Source organism: Octodon degus, unplaced genomic scaffold, assembly GCF_000260255.1.
Source record: "Octodon degus isolate 3935 unplaced genomic scaffold, OctDeg1.0 scaffold00004, whole genome shotgun sequence".
NCBI classification, from domain to species: Eukaryota; Metazoa; Chordata; class Mammalia; order Rodentia; family Octodontidae; genus Octodon; species Octodon degus.
In genome coordinates, this window is record NW_004524580.1 from 22367710 (window position 1) to 22390532 (window position 22823).

General features: G+C 46.2%; 1 protein-coding gene across 2 annotated transcripts in view; it reads left to right on the plus strand.

Annotated features, from left to right (window-relative positions):
- Cradd (CASP2 and RIPK1 domain containing adaptor with death domain) overlaps positions 1-19335 on the plus strand; it is a 214140-nt gene extending 194805 nt beyond the window's left edge. For both annotated transcript variants that reach the window (XM_023716435.1, XM_004623792.2), the window contains one exon: positions 18831-19335. In XM_023716435.1, the coding sequence (XP_023572203.1) occupies positions 18831-19132 (302 nt within the window). In that variant the 3' untranslated portion in view covers positions 19133-19335. The remainder of the gene's footprint in view (positions 1-18830) is intronic.
- The last annotated feature ends 3488 nt before the right edge of the window (positions 19336-22823 follow it).

Consider the following 22823-nt stretch of genomic DNA (forward strand, 5'->3'; position numbering starts at 1 on the left):
GAACTCTTTTATTTGCTTTCTGGGTCAGCTCTTTCATCAGCTCCCTGAAGGATTCATTTCATCAGTTGATTTTGCACACTCACAATGTGCCAGGAAGTGCGAGGTGCTCAGGAAATCGGCCAAGAGGAACCTTCTTCCCCAGGGCCTAGGGGACTCCTGCTCCACTGTGGGACTTTGGCGTTGCATCCAGAGGAATCTCAGTGCCACCTCCTGCCCTCTCCCGACTTTGCCTTTCCAGGCCTTCAAAGCAGGGTGTGGCCAACAATGCTTGGACAAGTTCCAGGAGGCTCTTTTGAGATAACAGATGACAAATGTTTGACTGGTGAGGGGCGATCACCCAGCCAAACACTCTGTAGGACTGTGCTAGGCAGACTTCTGGGTGCCACCTACTAAAGAACATAGTCAATGAGGTGGTTGCTAATAGGATAAAAGTAAAGTAGAACAGGATAGCATGGAGTAAAGGTATGTTGTTTTGTTAAACTTTTCTTTCCATGTCACACACACACACACACACACACACACACACACACAGGCACAGCTCTAATAATACAGAATAATACAATCTGAGAACTTTCTTTTTTGAGAAATTCAATAAGGTGATCAAAAGACTATGACTGATGACCATGTGTTGCTTCTGAGGTCCTTTCTCAGCATGCACTGGAAGCATCAGCCTCACCTGCTTCCCTCATGCCTGCTCAGACGTCCCCACCTCTGCACATCTCTGTCACAGCAGAGCCCCATCACCAATCAGTGTGAGAGGAAGGAGATGAGTTTGATCCCTTAACTTGATTTCACTCACTGATCAAATAAGTGGGTTGGTGTGGATAGGTAGTATTCAGACCTAAGCTCCAGACAGGTGCTTTAGACCATTCCCCTGTGATTTGTATATAATCAGGTATATTTGTTACCTGCAGTAATCATTGGCGCCTGAAAGGCACCTGGCGACATAGCAGTGCCTTTAATATTTGCAGGATCAACGTATCTTCTCTTCAGAGTACCACTGCCTTTAGTGTGGATTAGCTGATATAAATGATTGAAGCTTCACTTTTGACACAATATTTGAAATATTGCAAATCTTAGAAAATTAAGATGCTATCAAGAATTACAGAATTCCAAATCATGTGGAATTCTCCGCCATGCTCAGCGCTTCCTCCTGGCAGTGCCTCCCACACATCATCAGTTTTGCATTCTGGGAGATCTTAGGAACGCAAAGACTGCAGCTGCTCCTTAAGTTTGTTTGTTTGTTTGTTTGTTTGTTTTGTGTTTTTGTTTTGTTTTTTTTTGGTTTGTTTGTTTTAAACTAAACTCTTCCAAGTTATTTCCTAAGAGTCACTGTCTACCAGACGTCAGGTGAAGGACTATCTGTAAATGAGACACATAGTTCTGTGGTACTGGGCTTCCATGTTCTCTGCAGTGTATACCGCCTGCTTGGGCTCTGCGCTCTGGGATGGCGGGCTAATGTCTTAGGCAGACTCTGCGTTTGGGCTTTGCTTGCGTCTCATCCATAGAACGTGCAGTCAGCCACCGATTTGGATGTGGCCTGCCTGGGTGCTGTGACTCCCATGAGACTGCCTTCTTCCTTGTTCCTGATTCTAGACTTATCTATTAATGGAACTGAAGTTTTTCTCAGTGTTGTTTTCTATTTTGTTTTGCTTTTGCTTGGGGCATATTGCCCTTGCACTTAACTGAAACATCCAAATCTTACCTTCCGGGCTGCATTGACAATGCGAGGCATGTTGACAACATTCTATACTTCTTTGATTTTTAAAAATTTGATGATGAGATATCATATGTATCCCAAAACAAAATAAATCTGGTCAGCATCATCCCATCAAGCTATCAGAATTATTTTTATTCTTGACTATGTCAGTCATACAGCACTGTCCCTTCCGGCAGTGAGAGGGCAACAGATTAAAAAGCCTGCTTCCCCTCTTTCTTCCTACGTTGCTGATCAGGGGACTGAGGGTTCCGTGTTAAGGGTTGGTGTGTGTTACGGCTTTGAAGGATTCTGCTTGACAAATTTGCATAGCTGTCATGCTTTTTTTCCTTTGGTCTTGTCACCAAGTCACTCAACCCAGCTGAACTCCGTCAAAGAAATATGCTTTTGATGTCTTTCGAATTTAATTGCCTTCTAAGCATGCTGATGGTCTTACTGTTCTAGGTGCTTTAGGACTGAGAGGGAAAACTTAACTCAATCAGAGTTCTTATTTTATAATTTATAATACATAACAGATGCTTCCAAAGTAACTCTCTTTAATCTTACTGCCACAAAGTAGCAGCGGATATGAGTGTCAAGGGACTACAAGGCCAGTTTGTTTTCTTTAGTCTGGAGATATGCATATATTTGAGCTTGCAGATTAAAATAAGAACAATCATCAGTGAAAATGAGATTAAAGAATTTGTTTTCCCTATTTAGAAAAGGAGAAGACTCAAAACTTTGTATCAATGTAATGTAACTTCCATGCAAGCCACTTTTACAATTTTCCCCTTTTTCGGCTATGTCCATAGAACGTAACAACTGTGCTCACCGTGCTCACCGCTCACTGTGGAAGCTGGTGTGAGCATGGAACACATCGGATTCCTTTCATCTACTTTGCCTCCCCGCTCGCCCCTCCCCCATCTCTTGGTTCCCTTCCCATTTGCAGAAAGAGCTGTCTCCATATCCTATTTTCTTTTATTTTGCTTTTTATTTACACTTTGGATTTCTCATATAAGAGAAACCCTGCAGTAATTAGGCTTATGTGTCTTATTTATTTCCCTTAACATTATGGACTTGAGGTACATTTGTCTTTCTACAAATGACTCAGGTTTATCCTTCCTTAGAGCACAGCAGTACCCATTGTGTATAATCACCGCACTGTCTTTGTCATGCACCTGCTGATGGATGTATGGACCTCGTCCAAGGTTTAGCTGTTGTGAGCTGGGCTGCTAAGAACGTGGGTGTGCGTGGGTCGCTATAATGTGATGGCTTTCACTCTTTGTTAAGGTGCCTAAAAGGGAATCACTGGCTTGAATGACATTTCTCGTTTTAGTTTTTTGAGGAATCTCTGTACTGCTTTTCATAATGGTTGCACTGGGTTCCATTCTCAGCAACAGTGTGAAAGAGTTCCTTTTTATCCATGATCTCGCCAGCATTTATCATTTGATTTCTCAATGACAACCATTCTTTCTGCATTAGGCTCTCAGTGTTATTGGCCAAGCAATGGCCATGACTCATCCACAGGGCTGACACTGACAAAGGCTCTACAATCTGAGGTGTAGGATCTCAGGATAAATCCTGAGGGGATTTGACTGACCTTCTCAGATCCAAAAGCTACAACTCTTGTTGCATAGGTCTTGCTTCATCTTGGTCTTAATCATCCAGCAGAAAAGTATAAAAACGAAGTATAAGAAGTAAAGCCATGCTGTTATGTTGAGCTGTAGGGGACTCAGGTCAACAATTTCTGACATTGCCAGTCAAGCGGAAGACCCAATACTATTATGGACTACTGGACTCTTTTAGAATATTTTGCTGAGTTAACACACCTATAATATTCAGATGACGGAACTAAACAAAAAAGGGGATACAGGTGAATATCCATTTTGTATCTGTGTATTCAAAATGGTTAGGATAGACATATAGTTACATTCTCTTAATGAATAGAGGGATTTCTTCTAATAGTGTCTGTAAATAGGATTTCATATCTGCATCTTGTACAGCAAACAACCATTAGGAAGAGAGTATGCAATGTGTTAATTATTGAAACTGTCCTTCCAATTTGATTTGAAACTGTCATTGTTATTTGTCTCTCAATAAAATTATGGAAAAAATAATTTAAAAAAAACCCAAAATAGTTAGGATAGATATACAGCTGCATTCTCTTAATTCAAGGGAGAGATTTATTCTAATAGTGTTTGTGGACAGGGTATCATGTCTACATCTTGTACAATGAATAATCACTAAGACAACAATATGCAATGTATTAATTATTGAAACTGCTAGTAATCGATTTTGAAACTGTCTCATTGCTATTTGTTTCTCAATACAATTATTTTCAAAAAAATAATATCTCAGTGTTGTTCTAATTTGCATTTTTCTAATGGCCACAAGGTTGAACATTTTGGATGTATTTATTGACCATTTGTGCCTCTTTTGAGAACTCTCATTTCAGTTGCTCATTTTTTTTTCTTTCTGTATTTAGGACAGGGTCTACAGGGTCTACAGGGTCTGCAGGGTCTACAGGGTCTCACTCATAGTGATTCTCCTATTTTCAACCTCCCAGGAGCTGGGATTACAGGCATGCACCACCACGCCCAGTTTCAATCACTGTCTCAGCACAGCAGGCGGGGTGGGCACAGCATGCTGGGGATTGAACCCCGACCACCGTGCTGTGCCTAAGCAGGCACTGTAGTCCATTGAGCTATCAGGCCAGCCATCAGTTAGTCATTTTTTTAAATTGGGTATTTTGAGGAGGTCTAATTTTCTGGAGTTCTTTGTATATTCTAAGTATTAGTCCTCTGTGCAAGAAATACCTGGCAATTTTTCCCTCATTCTGCAAGTTGTCTCTTCACTCCATTGCTGTTTTCCTTTGCTATACAGAAGCTTTTTAATTTGCTATAATCTCATTTGTTGATTCTTGATGTTATATCTTGTACAGTTGGGACTCTGTTCAGAAAGTTCTTGCCTGTGTCTATGTCTGTAAGAGTTTTACCTATTATAACTTCTATCAGATTGTTTCTTTTAAATATTTAGGTCTTTGATCCATTTAATGTAGTGTAGCACAGGGTGAGAAAGACAGATCTAGGCTCAATCTTCTGTGTGTGGATAGGCAGTTTGCCCAGCACCATTTGTGAAAGGGGCTGTCTTTCCTCCAGTGTGTGTTTGTTCATTCCCTTTGCCAAAGGCCAGATGCCTGATGTTCAGTGATTCTTCTGCCTCCTCCATTCTCTAACTCCAGCCCTCACCCTGATTAGAAGTTACTATTTTTGTTTGCATTTTTTAGAGTTACACTTTTGTGTTTTATCTTCTCCTCCTCCTCCTCCTCCTCCTCCTGCTCCTCTTCCTCCTCCTTCTCCTTCTTCTTTTTTTTTTTTTTAATAAGGGAAAAACCAGCTTTGTATTCACAAGAGCAGCCCTACTGAACTCACCATGCAACTGTGTATTTGATAGGAATGAACTGAACCAGTACTCACCTAAACCAACAGCTACTCTGAATAAGATATATAAGAGTTTTTTAAAACTTGATAAAGGAGAACTGTACATCCTTTCCATTATGGATTCCAGCCAACCACATAGCCTGAAGTTTCTGTGGCATTTATGACCTATCTGAGGCATAGGGCTGTAATCAACATTTTCCTACTCTGAATTCTACACACTGTGTGATGATCGTGCCCTGTGATTTTACCCTCTTAGGTTCCTCCTTCTTTTCCTGCAGTATCATAAAAACTTACCTGAAGGGTTAATGATAGAATCTGAACTATTATTTATTTCATTTAGATTTTTATCACTTCACTGCATTGTAAAACATGCTCACTTTAAGGAATTCAAAATGCAGAGAATAAAAAGAAACAGTAACAAATCCTGTCTTTCACTAATAAGCCTCAGAGACAGTAAATGAAATTTGTCTGTGTTTGTTTGCAGATAGGAAGATGGATGGATGCATGGGTGGGTGGATGGATGGATGGATGGATAGGTAGGTGGGTAGATGGCAAGTCCTTTACACCCCAGGGTGTAGAACTGCTCAGGTACTTAGTTAGGCTTCTAGACTTCTCAAGTTGACACAGTGTATCAACCATTACAGGACCCATGCCCAGGCTGAGTGTTCCCATCTGCCAGGGTGAATGAGTTTCCTCAGTAGGTCTCCTTGACACCCTTCGGGCCCCCAAGTGTTGGCCCTTGAGGACTGGGGCTGTCCACTTGCTTTCAGCTTATGGGCAGTGCAGGCAGAAGACAGGGAGTGAGCTCAGTGGGTTAGTTATGTGTGGACCCCACTATAACCCGTGTCCTCTGTACTCTCCCCTGAACCCATGAAATGCCCTTTCATTCTGCTAGAGATGGTCAGTATTGGAGTGAATCTCTTTGAGTTGAATTATGTTGAATAACTGATACAGCTTCATGGAGATAGGAATTGGAAGGTGATTCTGCCGTCTTTTTACATGGGCTTTATTATTATCGTTGATTCATCTTTTTTTTTTTTTTTAATGTATTGAGGGAATGGAGACTCCAGTCAGCCCTCACCCTGCCTGACAGTGGTGTTCACACACTGTCAGGTGATGGCAGGGCTGAGTGTGTGGGGTGGGGGACAGACGGCTTACATGTCGATGTTAGAAGATGAGGTGTAGACAAAGGGAAGGGCAAGGTGGGTTGGGACTCGAGGTAGAGAACAGGGCGGCAGCACTGAGAAGTCATGTTTGAAGGAGGGAGTCAGAGGAAGCATGTTGTGGCAGAGCAGCCACTGTGAGGGCTCTGTGGCATGAGCAGGCTGGTGCACTCGCGGAGCAGGAGGAGCAGCCAGCTAGAGTTGTGGGTCAGCCCTAATGGAGGCCGAGGGTGACTGGCCCTGCAAGCTGTGCCATGGATTTCTGGTCTCTAGAATGTTTCCAAAAGAGCTACTGCACTAAGTACTCATTTCATTGGTTTTCCCTGCTTTGGAAGGGTAAGTTTTTGTTTGTGATCTTACAAAGTAGAAACAAGTAAACTAAAAACATTAAAAAGCCCAAAAGGCTTTCTTGGTTCTACCTTAGAAGACTTGCAGAGAAAAGTGATTAATAATGATTGTTCAGTTAACCAAAAGGCAAAGACCATAGTTCTGTAGAAAAATAATAAAATTCCTTGTAAAAGATACTATACCTTGTGTAATAGTTTGGGATTTTATAAGGGGAACACTACAGGACACATATTTTATAAGATTATTTTATAATAAATTACCCAAAGAATTATATACAAGAGTGCTGTCTTCTATACAGTAAGCACCAAAGACTCCAGCTGAGGTCCTGGATCCCACAGTATTGTCCTGCATGAGTCCAGAGGAAGATCTAGAGCTCATAGCAGTCCCCTCACACACACAAGTACAACTGAGGCCTAGAACCCACGACAGTTCTCACGCAGCCTGTTTCTTGGGTCTGTGCTGGGAAGGCCCTGAGGTCAGTGGTGGAAGCGAGAAAGCCTGTGCCCACAGGATGAAGGATCTGTGCCAGCAGGCTGAGGCATCTGCACTGGAGCCAGGAAGCACTGCTCAAGGTAAGCACCAGTGCTCCTTGCAGAAGTAGCACAGCCATCCTCGGCACCAGGGAGGTCTCAAGCTCCTACGATGAATCATAAAGCCAACATGCCATCAGGAAAGCTAGTGTGACAAGCTCCTCTGGGAGGCTAAGCAGTGCACCACCTTCCCCTCTGGAGCCAAGAAGCAATACCCAAGATGAGGACCAGAGCTCCCCCACAATGAACTGCAGTCGTTCTCAGTGACAAGGTCCTGAGTTCCTTTGAGTAGGAAAACAGCTGAGTTCATCAGGAAAGCCAGCATAACAAGGTCCTACAAGAGAACCAGCAGCTGCCAACAGTTCCCTCCAGCCTCCCACCAGCTTCCAAGAGCTCCCCCAACAGCTTCCAGCAGCTTTTAAGCGTCTCCACTTAGGCCTGTCATGCTGTGGTCAGCAATCTGCAGCTCAATTCAGCTGGGTGTGATGAGGTGACCACCAGTTGTCAATCCCCCACACCATGTTACATCTAAATGGGGCCTTGGACCTCATCTGATTTCTCTCACAATTGAGGAAACCATCCAAGAGAGGCTGCACGCATCCGGGCCAAGGTGACAAGCTAGTGGCAGACTCAGATTTAGACGGGACCCAGGCTTGCTTTATTCAGTGAGAATTATTATTGCTGATGATCTTGTTGTTGACCTTCCCAGACTTGATGGCCGAAACAAGTTTTCTATGACAGTGAGTAGGATTTATTTGTATTTTGCAACACAACACAGCGTTGTTGTTTGAGGTAGGCTGTCACTTCGTCATCCTGGAAATTGGTTTTCTGAAGACCTGTTGATCTGCCCACCTCTCAGGAAGACCCTGATTGTTCTTTGTGGTTATCTGTCAGAGCAAGGTCTTCTCATTAGTTTTCTTTTCAAGGTGCTTTCCTCTTGCCAGGCCCTCCAAGTGCAGTCCCTCAGCCAAAGGATGTTTCTGTAGAGGCTTTGTACTCAGGGACCAGGTTTAATGCCTGAGTCCTGGGAGGGGACCTTCAGTTTAGCACCCCCAACTCCACCCCACAGCTCCTGATAAGCCCCCAGCCCATCTACCCTGGAGCATCGTGAACAAAGGGCTTACATTGTGCTTCTCAGCTTTCCCTGTGTGCCTCCACCCTCCTTCCCTTCCTTACTGCCTTCCCTCCTTTTTCTTTTTAAAAAAATTATTTATTTATTTATCTATCTATCTATCTATCTATCTATTTATTTATTTATTTGGTGCAGGGTGAATCTATGCAGTTCAGACTTATAGTGATTCTCCTGTCCTTCTGTCTCAGCCTCCCCAGTGCTAGGATTACAGGTGTGTGCCACCATGTCCAGTTTCAGGGCTGGCATAGCTGGCCCCGGGGTTCCAGGGCCAGCATGGCACGCGGTACCTTGGATCAATCCCTGGTTCTTGTGCTTGCCAGGCAGATGCTTAGACCACTGAGCTATTTCCCTAGCCCTCTTTTTTCTTTACTTTTTGCCAAGTTTCTGACATACTGTATTTCATTAACCTGTCCGTGAAAAGCTTATGTTTTTCATGTATATGCTTTCATTTCCATTGCGTTTCTTTCCCTGACGAAGACAACTTCACATGTATATTCATCTATGTGTGTTTTGTAAGTGGTGTTTAGGACATTATTTTTAATTTGCGTTTTTATAGATCTCACTGTTTTTCTTACATTTTTTGCTCTCAGCCACACTAGTCTATCCTTTCCAACTGCCTGTGTTTGGGTGTGTACATTCCTGTTTATCTTTCCTAGGAATGAGCCCTTAGATTGTTTCCACCTCTTCTTCCAACAGTGTTACTTCATAGAAGCAATCCCATATGCAGACAGACAGACAGAGGCATTTTATATGTATACAGTGGAATATATCAGGAGTGCTGAGTTATAAGCTGTATGAATGTTTGTTGATCCAAGTGACAAATCTTTTTGTATATTAATTTTATTGAGAAAGAAATAGCGTTGAGACAGTTTCAAAACAGGTTAGTAGGGGCCGGGGAGATGGCTCAGTGGAATAAGCGCTTCCTTGGCAAGCACAAGGGCCTGGGTTCAATCCCTAGTTTCGCCAAAAAAACAAAACAAAACAAAACAAAACAGGTTAGTAGGATAGTTAGAATAATTAATACATGGCATATTGTTGTCTTTATAGTAGTTATTCATAGTACAGGATGCAGCTATGTTATCTTGTCAATGTATAACTGTACATTTTATGTTTAGACTTTTATTTTCATGTAATCATCATCATTTATAGTGTGATATGAAAGTCCTGTTTTCTTTTTCTCTATATAATTAGTTTCCCCCAATTTGGGGAAACTCCTGCTTTTGCCACTATAAAGTTTTAATTGTCATTACAAGAACGATCATGTTTATGTTAATGTCATTCTACCTATCACGTGAATAAGTCTCCTTTTATCCACCTCTTGATTTGTCTTAAATTTTAAGAAAAATTTTCTTCATCGAGGTATCAAGCAGTCTGCTAATTTAAATCCCAGATCTTTATATGTCTCATTGTTTATTTTATACTTTATGATACTGGTATTTGATTATTGGCAGAATGTTGAAATACAGTTTTGTTGGTTTTTAAGTTAATGTTGTATCTGGCAATTTTGTTCAATCCTCTCATTCTCATGGATTGTCCGTTAATCTTGGTCTCTTTCCTACATGTTATGTGAAACAAGTGACAATTTCAGTTTCTTTCTCTGTGTGTACTTACTTTTTTCTTTCTGCTTAACATGGACCAGGACCTTCAGCGTTGCCTTCCAGAGTGGTTAGCGCAGTGGGCATCCTGGTCCTGTGCTCACTCCTGAAGGGACTAGGGTTGAGGGTTCACCATTTCTCAAGCAAATGCTTACTGGAGGCATTCACGGTCTTTTTCCAAGAAAGTTCCCCATAGTCTGAATTTTTAAAGAAATACATGTATATCTTCTCCCCACCCTGTTCTGAAGGCCTTTGCATTGAGCTGTATTCCCAGCCCATTAAAAAAAAAAAATAAGCAGATAGCACACCCCCTAATGCCAGCGGTTTAGGAGGCAGAGGCAGGAGGAGCAAACATTTGAGATATTTATTTGTTTTATATGTACACTGGCATGTATAAAACATTGAAAAGTAAAGTGTGAAACTTTTAGACCTGACTTTGAATGCAGTGAAGAATTGGAAAGGAGAATTTTAAGTTTCAAAGCAAGAATATAAATATGGGTGAAGAAGAGATCATTGGAGAAGGGGCTCACTGGGTTGCTTTATGTATGTCACAACCACAGAGACAGGGGTCAGCAATGAGAGTAAGTGGAGGGCAGTGGTGTGAGGGGTTACCCCAGCCTTGAGGTTCAATGGGGTAGGTGGGCTGGATAGCATGTGTTCTTTCAAAGAGAGAGTTTTATCTTCACTAACAGTGGGATTAAATTATTGCGTGAGGGCTAGGGAGATAGCTCGGTGTTCTAAGCACCTGCCTGGCAAGCACAGTGGACCTGAGTTCTATCCGAGGCACCTCATGCTGTGCCAGCCGTGGAAACCCAGGCGTGCTATGCCCAGTTGGCTGAGACAGGAGGATCACTATGAGCATGAACTGTGTAACAAGACCCTGTATTTTATTTTATTTTTTTCTCAAAGTTTTATTGATAAACAGATAGCAATGAGACAGTTTCAAATCAAATCGGAAGTACAGTTTCAACAAATAATACATTGCATATATTCTTCCTAGTGGTTAATTGCTGTACAAGATGCGGACTTGTGATCCTATTTACAAACACCATTAGAACAAATCATTCTATTCATTAAGAGAATGTAACTATATATCTATCCCAACCACTTTGAATACACAGATACAAAATGGACATTCATCGGTATACCCCATTTTTCTAAGTTCCGTTATTGAATATTATAGGTGTGTAAACTCAGAAAAATATTCTAAAAGACTCCAGTAGCCCATAATAGCATTGAAGACCCTGTATTTAAAAAAAAAAAAATTACCAGTGAGATAGCTCAGTGGATGGACTAAGAGCCTGCTTTGACAAGTGCAGGGACCAGGGTTCGATCCCCAGTTCCCCATGTTACACTGGCCCCACCCCCAGGACATGTTAGGCGGGCACAGGAGTCTGGGCATGGTGGTGCATGCCTGTAATCCCAGCACTGTGGAGGCTGAAAACAGGATCACTATGAGTCTGGGCTGCGTAATGAGACCCTGTACTAATACATAAATGGGAAAAAAAAATTAAAAAAAGATTGTATGAAAGACTGAGGATCTGTATGAGGGAGAGCATGTTGCTATGAAAGGAATTAAACTCATATCTAAGGTTTTAGGCGCGGGAATGGGCATTCTCAGGCCTCAGTGTCCGGAGGCCCTTTGCCAGGAAGACAGCGCCTCTCCTCGGGCTCTGTGTGCCCGTGTCCCGCCGGGAAGTGGAATGCATTGCCAGCGACTGGCACGTGCAGGGCTGGGAAGCCTCAGCTTGGCAGGGATTGGAAGAGGCCCCGGAGCGCTGTCCACCTGGAGTGCCGTGGCACTCTGTCACTTCCGCCACTTGGGTTCCCCTTGTGCAGTTTTTGCCATTTCTGTGCATCCTCTATGTCATTAATTTAATATCTTTATTTAAATTTACTTTTTTAATTTTTATTTTTTATTTTTTATTTTGAGAGAGAGAGAGAGAGAGAGAGAGAGAGTGGTGTGTGTGTGTGTGTGGCCAGCTCAGCCCACCAGGGGGCGGGCCTGGCTGGCATGTGGTGCTGGGGGATTGAACCGTGGTCCCCGATGCTTTGCCAAGCTTGTTCTAAGTAGGTGCTTTAGACCACTGAGCCATCTCTCCAGCCCCTAAATTTACTTTTTAAGACAACTTTCTGCTTTACTTTTTATTATTTTATGTCTGCTTTTTATTCAGTGTCGCAACCCTTATAATCATGGATGAAATGCTGTTCGTGCTTTCCTCACGTACCACAGCGCACCCGACTCACGCAAGGCAGGACACACATCCACCACTCCCATTCTGGGGACAACCTGTGGAATGTACTAGCTCCAAGAAATGCCAGCCAGTTTGCCACAGTGACGTAGTGTCTACGAGTTGATAACTGTAGAGAACCCTTCCTGGGCCTCATCTCAGTCCAGGAAATTTGTATTTTAATTCCATGGAAAAGTCAGTGAATTAATTCCAATCTACCAATTTCAGCGCAACCCATGGCGAGAATAAAGGCACTAAGGCACATTTGTAGTTGTGGGAGCCAAGGAGGCCTTAAGTCCAGCTGGAATAAGGGCTAACTGGCACAAAGGCCTTGACACAGGGCAGAACCTGGGTTTCACTAATTTGAGAAGAAGGGCGTGGCTTGAGGATGCGTGACTGTGAGAATGGCGGAAGTAGATGAGGGCCGTGCTCGGGGCTGGGCAGGAGGCCTGAAACCACCTCTGCAGCCTGCAGGGAGAAGGGTGCGCAGGATGAGCGATACTGGGGCAGCGTCCGGTGTTCTGGGCCTGGTGCCTCGGCTCTGATGTGTCGTCTTCCACGCCCTGGGAGTCAGAGCCTGTCACCTCCTGCCTCCATCCCAGCCACACATGGACACGGTTTCCCTCCTTCCTCCCCTTGGCTCACACATCTCGGGCAGAAGCTGAGCTGGGAGCCGCAAGGGGGGAAACACTGCCCTGTCGCCTCGCTTCAAAGACTAGGCATCAGCACCTCGGCTGGACCGATCTGCATGGCTTACAGCCAAGTGAGGGGATGAGGACACGTCCTGGCCAGCCCTGTACAAATCAATACATGCAAATAGGGCTGATTCAACCACAATAGAGTCAATTGCTCTTCTTTCAAGAAGAGTCCTCCAGGGGGTTCCCTTACAGACACCAAAGGCTGAAGTTTTTAGTTTAGTTTTTAAGTCACCTTGCATTTCAGTAGAAATCACAAGTTTAAAGGTCCTCCTGAGGATGCTTTTTCAGGTGAGGTTATGGGTTCCTAGAGCGGTTGGGTGTGTAAAGATGCCCCATTGGATGTGCTGGATTGGCCGGGCTGGGCCCTGGGATGTGCTGGTTGTCTTGGCCCCTATCTGTGTCTGAAGACTTCTGTAATCTTAAAGTGAGGCTGCAGCATTCCTAGGGCGTGTGACCCTGAGAACACAGAGGAATCAGAGTGTGGCCTCCCCACTGCCAGTTGGCCACAGCATCCATGGCTTTCGGGGTTGACCAGGATCTGCAGTGAGGGCCGTGGACAAGCCGTGGGAGCACAGATGCTTCCTCCCCCAAGGCCCAGTGGATGGAACCAGAAAGCAGCCAGAAACAAAAGCATCCTCTCCCCAAACACACCACAGCAAATACACAAACAGAAAGCAATTATAGCTTCATGTTGGGCTCCTTGAAAAGTGACAGGCAGGCAAAGAAACCCTACCTGACCCCGCAGAAAGACTTCTAGGAAAAGATGGCAAGGGAATGAAATTCTCTGACAGATCAGTGTAGAAGGAGTGAAGTTGAGGTGGGTAGGTCACCTCAAGTCCCAGGAAGACCCTGAGCAATCACAGGGAGAGGCCTACAGCATCAAGAAGGCCCTGGGTAGTCTAGGCCCTTGCCTAGCTTCCAGAGGAGGAGGCAGCTTGGGAGCCCCCATTAGAACGGGCCCAGGGGGATCCTGCTTCTCTGTGGTACAGGTAGCACAGGGCATAGAAAGCTGCAGCCAGCTTCAGTCTGTAACTGAGGAGAAAGACAGAGGGTCTCCCCAAAAGTGGGGCAGTGTCACAGATCATCAGCTTCTGTCAGCAAGCAGAAGCCTGGCCAGAGACGCTGAGTAGCAGCCGCTGAGAAGTCCTTTGGTTGGGGAGCAAAAGTGAGGAACACAGCTTTTACCAGTAGACTGACCACCAGCCTGGCAGAAGGGAACCCAAGCCCAGTCTCCAAGGATGGTAGACTATGAAGAGTTCAGTGACCATGGGGGTCTAGCTACTTCTTATAATTTGGGTAAAAATATGCACAATATAAGATATACCAGTTCAACCATTTTTAAGTGTATAGCTCAGCGGTGTTAAGTATATTTATGTTATTTTGCAGCTAGTATCCAGAACTCTTGCCATCTTGCAAAAGTGCAACTCTGAGCCAAGTGTGATGGTGCATGCCTGTACTCCCAGCCCTTGGGAGGCTGAGGCAGGAGGACCACTGTGAGTTTGAGACCAGCCTGGGGGACAGAGTGAGCTCAAGGCCACCCTGAATTTGTCTCAAGTTCAAAAAGACTAAAGCCCCTGAAGCTCTTTACCTGTTAGACACTAACCCTTCATCCCTCCCCCTGCAGCCCCAGGCAACTGCAGACCTACATGTTGCCTCGAGAGTGTGTGTCCTCCAGAGACCTCACTTGGGCGGAGGCATACAGTGTGTGTCCTTGTGCAACCGGCTTGCTTCCTTCCGCGCGACGCCCTCATGCTGACGCATGCGTGGCAGCGTGTGTGAAGGTTGCTTGTCTTTCTAAGGCCGAATAATATCCCACTGGGGGTGCTTCTCATTGTGTTTACTTGTTCATGCGTCAGTGGACGCCCAGGTTGCTTCTACTCCAGGAGGTTGTGGTAATGATCCTATATAAATAGGTATGCAGATATCTCTTGAAGTCCCTCCTTTTAATTCACGCACTAGTGGCTGGCTGCATGTAGACTAGCTTTTTTTCATTTATTGACACTGCCCCACAACCAGAAGGACGCCCTTTTACTTCCTGCTAACAGCTCCCAGAGTTCAGATTTCTCCCCATTGTCACCAACACTTGTTCTTTGCTGTGTGTTTGGTAGTGATCTTTTCATGGACAGGAAGTGGAACAGAATTTTTAGAAGGAAGCACAGGACAAGAAATTGAGAGTAAGAACACAATGCAGGTTAGAACCAGAAAAACAAAACCAAAATCTGATAGGTATAGCGGAAGGTCCCATGAGTGGCCGGAGGGGAAAGCAGGCGGTAATCAGAAGGAGAGGTTAAAATAACCAGCGAGAAGCGAGCTGGGGAGGATGCGCAAGCCCATCCTACCTGCGGAGCCCAGAAAGAATGCAGAGAGGTGGGGCGGGAAGACTTTTCTGAAGGGAATTAGGAACTGACCCTACAAACCAAAAGCATAAATAAGGACCAAAATATGTAGTAGGTATTGTGAAACAGGAAGAAAATGTCCAGATGAGAAGGGGAACTGGGGAGGGGAGGGAGGAAAGGAAGAAAGGAAAAAGAAAAGGAATGGAGAAAATGGAAAGAAAGATTTTGTAAATAAGGAGCAGAAGAGGGGTTGAAGAGGGGGAGGAGAATGGGAAAAAAGAATCCAGATGGATCATGTGCACGTAGATTCTCTGTGATGAGTGTGACCATTGTGTTCATCGGGAATGTACCAGTGAGCTTCATTAATTAGGGAGTAAATAACAGGGCTGACTCTAGCCAGAGCCCAGGCTGCATCCTGGAAAAACATTTCTCAGATGGCAGAGTACCCTGCTCTAAAGCCTCAGCGCTGGGAGCCCAGACAGAAAAAGCGAAGAATACAGAATGTTAGGTAACCGAGTTGGCATTGGAATTCGCCACACAGGCATTGTCTTCCAGAAAATAGGAATAAGGCCAACACACTTGTAAGAGGAATAGGGTTATTATTTATTTATGTTTGTATTTTAGGGAAGGGTCTACAGGGTTTTCGGGGTCTCACTACTAGATTGCACTTGTGGTGATCCCCCTGTTTGCAGCCTCCCAAGAGCCTGGATCATAGCCACCACACCCAGTCTCAGTTGCCATCTCAGCATGCCCCAGGGGCGGGGCCCGCACAGCAGCCCTGGGGATCAAACTCTGGCCCCTGCATCTGCCTAAGCAGGTGCTTTAATCCGCTGAGCTATTTGACCCTCCCTGGAATAAGTTATTTAAATAACAATGAATATATACTCATAATTGAAAAGTACAGTATTAAACATATAAAACTGGCTTCCTAAATGTGAAAGTATTACATTGCGAAGGCAATAGCAGTCTTGACCAGAAAGAACCTAAGCAATAGTGTGACCCTGAGCATTTCTAGAGGTCACACTAGAAAGACCAGTCTGCTGAAATCGACCAGTTGACTTCATTCAAAGCCCTGGACCCAGGAGTAGAAAAGCCATAGCTTTAAACTAGTAATAACAGCCAGACCACTGCAGAGCAAGCAGTCTCCCTTGTAATGTGGTCCTCGGCAGCGTGGGGGTGGGGAACAGGTTGAGGACAGTTGTTATAGAAATGCATTTTGGGGCTGGGGAGATGGCCCAATGGAATAAGCGCTTCCCTGGCAAATGCAAGGGCCTGAGTTCAATCCCCGGTTCCAAAAAAAAAAAAAAAAGGAAAGAAAAGAAATGTATTAGGCTGTGAGAAAAGTGATATAAGTAAGAAAAATCAAGAGATGTGAAGGCGAGCAGAGGGTATGTAAAGTGGTAATTTTAAAGCATTGGTAGTATATGAAAATGGTTAGTTTTCAGAATTTCCTGTGTTACATCACGGGTATGTGTTTTTAAGTATTTAACTGCTAGTCAGAACAATATTCAATTTATTTCTGCTCTTTCTTCTGTTAAATTTAAACAACAATGCATCACTTTTATTCGAGAAGAGCTTTCATATTATGGTTTGAAATGAGATCATTTGTGCCTGCCATTCTTTTGAACAGTGTATGTGAAGAAAGAGATGTCCAGAATATCGTTCACCAACTGTGGACACCGTGGTGGGCTATTAGACGATGTACTTTGTTTTTTCTTTGTACTTTTTTGTGCTCTTTGAATTTTTAAATTTGCTCATTTTATGAAAGCCAGAAAAGCGTTACTGCCAATGTAAAATACTACCTAGTGGTATCATCATTATTCTAATTGGTTCTTAGTTCTTTTTTTCAAATTACAGTTTTCACAGTAGCTTGGGATGGAATCAGCCTAGAGCTCGTCAACCGATAAACGTGTGAGAGAAATACAGTATATGTAAGCAGCGGAGTACTGCTTAGTTGTGAAGAAGAATGGAATCCCATCATTTGTAGTAGTAGAGTGGACGGAACTCGGGGACGTTAAACAAGCCAGACCCAGAAAGATGAGTAGCACAAGTTCTGTCTTGTATATGGAAGCTAAAAGTTGTCCCGAAAGTTGAGTTGTGGTCCCTGAGGACTGGGTGCCAGTGTGGGGAAGGGATGTGGGGAGGGAAGTGGAATTTGCTTAGTGCGCTCTGTATCATCCCACCGAACCCCACAGGTGTGTGTGTTGATCAAATGTATAGCAAATGAAAATCCTGAAGTGTTGACAAACACTGGAAAAAGCTCTGCACGGTGTCTGTGACTTGTCCATAAGGCCCTGGCAGTGAACTGCCTAGAGGTTGAGGGACGGCAGGGCAGAGACAGTGGAAGGCATCGAGCCCTTTAAGAGGATGCCCGTTGCCTTCCTCTTGAATCCTAAACGGAAACAGCAGGCCAGGGAATGTGAAGTGGATGGACCCAGGCCCTGTGGTGCCGAGCCTAACCCATACCCAGCGCCATTGTCTTGGGGCTCGCAGCCCCCTCAGACCCTTCCCATCGCTGCTGCAGGGCTGCAGCTGGTGTTCTCAGCGGGATCTAGATCAGGGAGTGTGAGTTTAGCTCTCGTCCTCCTCTGCAGCACCCACTTGCATTCTTGCAGGCTCAGCCTGGACGCTCAGCTCTGCCGTTCTCCCTTCCTACCACCTCAGGGGCCCCTGTGGCTTCCTTTTTTTTTTTGCAGGAGGCCTCTCTGCTCCAGCTTCCCTTAGCAAATGGACCACTCTTGGTGCATTTCCTGCTGAAGCACTGAGAGAGGGGAGCCAGTTGGTTCAGTTCCCCAGCCACCCCTCCAGCCCTGCGGGAAGCGCAAGCTCTCAGGCCCACAGGCGAACATGGGCTGCAGCCCGCCCTCATCCCTCATCCCACATCCCGCATCCCGATGTGGCTAATGGTACAAGGCAGGAGTGGGGCGTGTCACAAGCAGTTAGCACAGGGCTGTCCTCAGCACATTTGTGATATCAGAGAAATAGGCCAAATTGTGAATCAGCGGGGGTACTGTAGTAGGATTTCAGCTTATTTGTGGTTTTCTTGTTGTCCACTTTTCTGTAGTAGACATTTTCATAGATGCTAAAGGGCACATCTTCTCCTTCCTCCTCCTCCATCATCATCATCATCATTATTATTAATTTATTTTTGGCAGTACTGGGAATCGAGCTCAGGACCTTGTGCTTACCTGGCAGGCACTCATGTCCTTCTGTTGCTTTGGTTATGCTGGCAGCGCATGACTCTGGTCCTCCTGGGAGCCAGCTCAGGGGCATGGTGCATCCCAGTCCCTCACCCCCTCCTCCCACCCTCCCTTCCCTCCATCCCTTGGTCCCTTTCCCTTTTGCCAAATGTCTGCCTCCCTCTTTCCTGTAAGTCAGATGTGCAAGCTAAAATCAAATGTGGCTTCTCTCATAAGAAACCGCAGATCTAAATAGAGCACAATGAAAGGTAAATGACGGAAGCTGGGGAGACAAAGGGCACTTCCTAAGCCTGCCGCCTGGTTGTACTGAGCAGCTCCTAGGAGGGCCAGGCAGCACCATGCCACAGGGAAGCAGAGGTGTCGTGGTCTCCAGGCCCCACCGTCCCCACCTCTGCCCCGTCAGGTCACCATCGGGTCGGTGTGTTTGGTGCCTCTGTTCACCTGTTATTCTTCTTCCCTAGGTGACCAGCTGTCCGGGGTCCCCTCACATATCCTCAACAGCTGCCCGTCGGACCAGCAGATCAACCAGCTGGCCCAGAAGCTGGGCGCCGAGTGGGAACCCGTGGTGCTGTCGCTGGGGATGTCACAGACGGATATCTACCGCTGCAAGGCCAACCACCCCCACAACGTCCAGTCACAGGTCGTGGAGGCCTTTGTGCGCTGGCGGCAGCGCTACGGGAAGCAGGCCACCTTCCTGAGCCTGCACAAGGGCCTGCAGGCGGTAGAGGCAGACCCGGGGGTGCTGCGGCACGTGCTGGAGTGAGCTGCCCGTCCCAGAGTGAGCCCCGCACACCTGCTCGCTGGCCCTCAGAGCGGGTGAGCCAGTTTAGTCTTTTCTTTTCAGTGACCCCTAGGTGGAAGGGGAAGACAGAATTTCTACCTGATGTTGTGTAGTTATAGAGACCAGGTTAGCCAGGTGTGCTGGTGCACACCTGTAACCCCCGCTGTCTGGGAGGCTGAAGCAGGAGGATCAAAAGTTCCAGCCAGGTGGGGCAATTTAGTAACTTAGCAAAAGCCCTGTCTCAACATTTTAAAAACATTGAAAGGACCAGAGATGTCACTTAGCACAAAGGCCTTGAGCACACTTCCCAGTACCAAAAATAAAATGAAAATCAATGCCGCGCTAGCGGATCTCCCATTACCTCAGCAGCTGGTGATTTTCAACTGCTTGAAGATTGTGTAGTTGTAGTTGTGCAGCTTTAACCTGTGTGGTTACCTTTTAATATCCTGGGAAGTCGTATTCATTCACAAAATAAAAGAGCATGTCATAGCATTACACTCAGGTGTCCTGTATGTACAAGATCATTTTTATGCTGCCTGGAAGCTGACCTGTGCACTTCACTATTCATAATGATGATAATAAAAAGTAAATTACTATATATGATGTGTCCCTTTCATGAGAAAATGTTGTGGGGTTTTTTCCTTGTTCTTGTATTGCGTAGATTAAGGGTATAAAATTGCAGCTGTCACTTCTTTGGAAGAGAATTGATGGGGACAGGGAAATGGTTACTTACTCTGGTTAAGACAGACGGGTCAGGTAGGATTCATTGTTTTAAACATGGAGTTCCTGGAAAGGTTAGTTTAAGTACCAGCATGAATATGCAGGATGGCAAACTTTGAAAAGCCATGCCATGAGGCCAGGCGTGGCGGCGCATGCCTGTGATCCCAGCCCTCAGGAGGCTGAGGCAGGAGCATGCTTCTGAATGCGAGAACAGCCTGGGCTACAAAGTGAGCCCAAGACCAGCCTGAACTGCATAGCGAGACCCTGTCTCAAAAAGACAAAACACAGCCCATGCTGTGCTCTTTACTGAAAGCACTAAATTCGACAGAAGAGCGCATGTGCCTTTCCCTTGGCACCATAAGGATGGATGCCAACTCCTGAGGAGGGAGTTGGCCTCGCCTGTCCTGTCCTCCCTAGCAAATGGCATTCCTGAAATGCTTTCCTGCTTTGTGGCTTTTTCATACATGTGGTCTCTCCCTCCAGTTGCTCAGCCATTCCGGGAGCAGGTGGCGAGAGGCAGAGTGGTCTTTCTGGTAAGAGCTGAGTCCTGGGCCTTTGCGCGCTGCCCCTGCGCGCCTTGCCCTGCCATGCCTTGTGGCATCTCCTCCCTCCTTTCAGGCTTAGCCAAGAAGCTTCAGCCCTGCTCCCCTCTGCAAGCTGCATCACGTTGGGCACCTCACCTGTACTCACTGTGCCTCAGTTTCCTCCTGGGTGGAATGGGGAAAGATCAGCCCCACCTCTAAGATCTTCCTGATGATTAAAGCAGTGATGTCAGCCCTCCAGAGTGGCATCTGTCAGTTTGCTGGTAGCTGAACTCGTAGCTCACAGACCAAGTGCACAGTGACCACGCAAGGACACCGTAGGGCAGTGGTGGCAGAAGTGTTACACTGTACCAGCAGGATGCGCAGCTCTGCCGGTGCACCAGTCAGGCTGTCCCAGGCCACCCGGTAGCCGAGCACTCTGCTTTAACTCAGCGTTGGCACTCTGCAGTAAGTAAGAGGGCTTGGGGTTGCAGTTTGGGTCCTCATCTCTAACAGGTTCACTATTACTGCTGTAGGGTTGATGCATTTATTGCCACACCTTAGCACGTTCTGTGAGTGCATTACCTTTACAGTGGGCTTTTCTTTTTTTCTGTATTTAGGACAGTGTCTACAGGGTCTACGGGGTCTATGGGGTCTACAGGATCTGGGTCTATAGGATCTAGCCACATAGATCAGACTCATAGCGATCCTCTTGTTTTCAGCCTTCCAAGCACTGGGATTACAGGCGCATGCACCACCACACCCAGTCTCAATCGCTGTCTCAGTGTGCCCCAGGGATGGGGCCGGCAGAGCATGCCGGGGGGATCGAACCCTGGCTGCTGCACTCTGTCTAAGCAGGCACTTTAGTCTGCTGAGCTGTCAGGCTGGCCCTCTATAGTGGGTTTAACAGGAGAAGGATGGGTGAACATTTTCTAAGCTGGACCTCTCCTTAATAATGGGATAACTGGTTTGTTCATGCTAACATTTTTCCTAATAGATTTTCAAGGGGGAATGCATTGTTCCCTCTGTTCTGAGGACAAGTATATACAGAGTCCAACATGAAGCAATCAAAATGATGACAGAGGTATACTGATGTCCTTTCAGGCATCCTTCTGGTAACTGTGTCCCCTTTAGTAAAAAGATGGCTTACTCCACATTTCATTTATTCAGTGTATTCAGTTCAGAGGGATTTGCTATGGCCTGCTCAGCTATAACTTCCCAATTAAAAAAAAATTAAATCATTTGTTATTTGTTTATTTTCTGAGACTCCTAGTGATCCTCCTGTCTCAACTTCCCCAGTGCTGGGGTTATAGGCATGTGCCACATGCCCAGTCTCCATGGCCAGTTCAGGGCACCAGGGGCTGGCACATGCAGTACCAGGGATTAAATCCAGGTTGTTGCACTTGCCAGGCAGGTGCTTAGACCCTCAAGCTATCTCCTAAGCCACTGTAACTTCCCATCTTGCCTCCCAGTCACAACTCCTCATCTTGGGGCACCCTCATACTTTGTGGCAAATTGCTGTGACTAGTAGCAGACTGCGCTTCTGTGGCCTTTTCCATAACTGCTTGTCATTTGGGACCTTGGGCTGGTTATTGTGCTGTTGCCCCACGGGTTTCTGTCGAGGGCTGCTCCGGCTTCTGGTGTCGCTGCTAAGCCTCCGTCGTGGAGGCTGGGCCCTCCTGCCTCTCACTGGCCGGTGTTTCAGAAGAGAGTCTGGTGAAGAGCTGTGGTACACACGCACTCTGGCCCTGGGCTGGTGAGGTCGCGGGGCTGCGAGAGCCCTGACAATTGTCACCACCCCTACTGAGCGGGGTGTCTCCACCCACGATGGCAGTGGTGGCAGCTCATCGGCTGTCCACTGTTCCCACAGAAGTGCTGCTGTCCTTCCCTCTGGCTGTGTGGGGTGCTGCCTTACAGCTCCCAAGAGAATCAAGGAGGCAAGGGGCCCACAGGGCTGCCCCCCGCTGTGGTCTTACACAGGGAAGATCCTGCCATTCCGGAGACCATTGACCCCTAAGAAAATTCTGAAAGAGTGCAGTGGGAAGCAGGACCTTTTCAGGGACAAAACCACGCAGTAAGCTGCAACTCAGAGCAGTAGTGGTGTTGCTGTGCCCTGGGTTGAGGCAGAGGGCGGGCAAGGTGGGGACAAGAGTGCCTGCGAGTGTGGCTCCTGGTGTTTTGAAATCTGTGCCTTGCATTAAATTTGGTCAACACAGCCGTCCAGGTCAGCACTTCTCATGCTGAGGCCCAGTAGCTGACACCTGCAGCCAAGAGCCCCTGGTGGCTCAGCCTGGGGCAGAGTGAGCCGGCTCCAAGCTGCCCGCTGGTGTGGGAGCTGCTGTGGGGGCGGGAAGGGGTGCAGGGAGGAGCTGGGGAGGGAGAGAAGCCTATCCAGGCCACGACCCCTGAGGCCACCTCTTCTGAGCAGATTG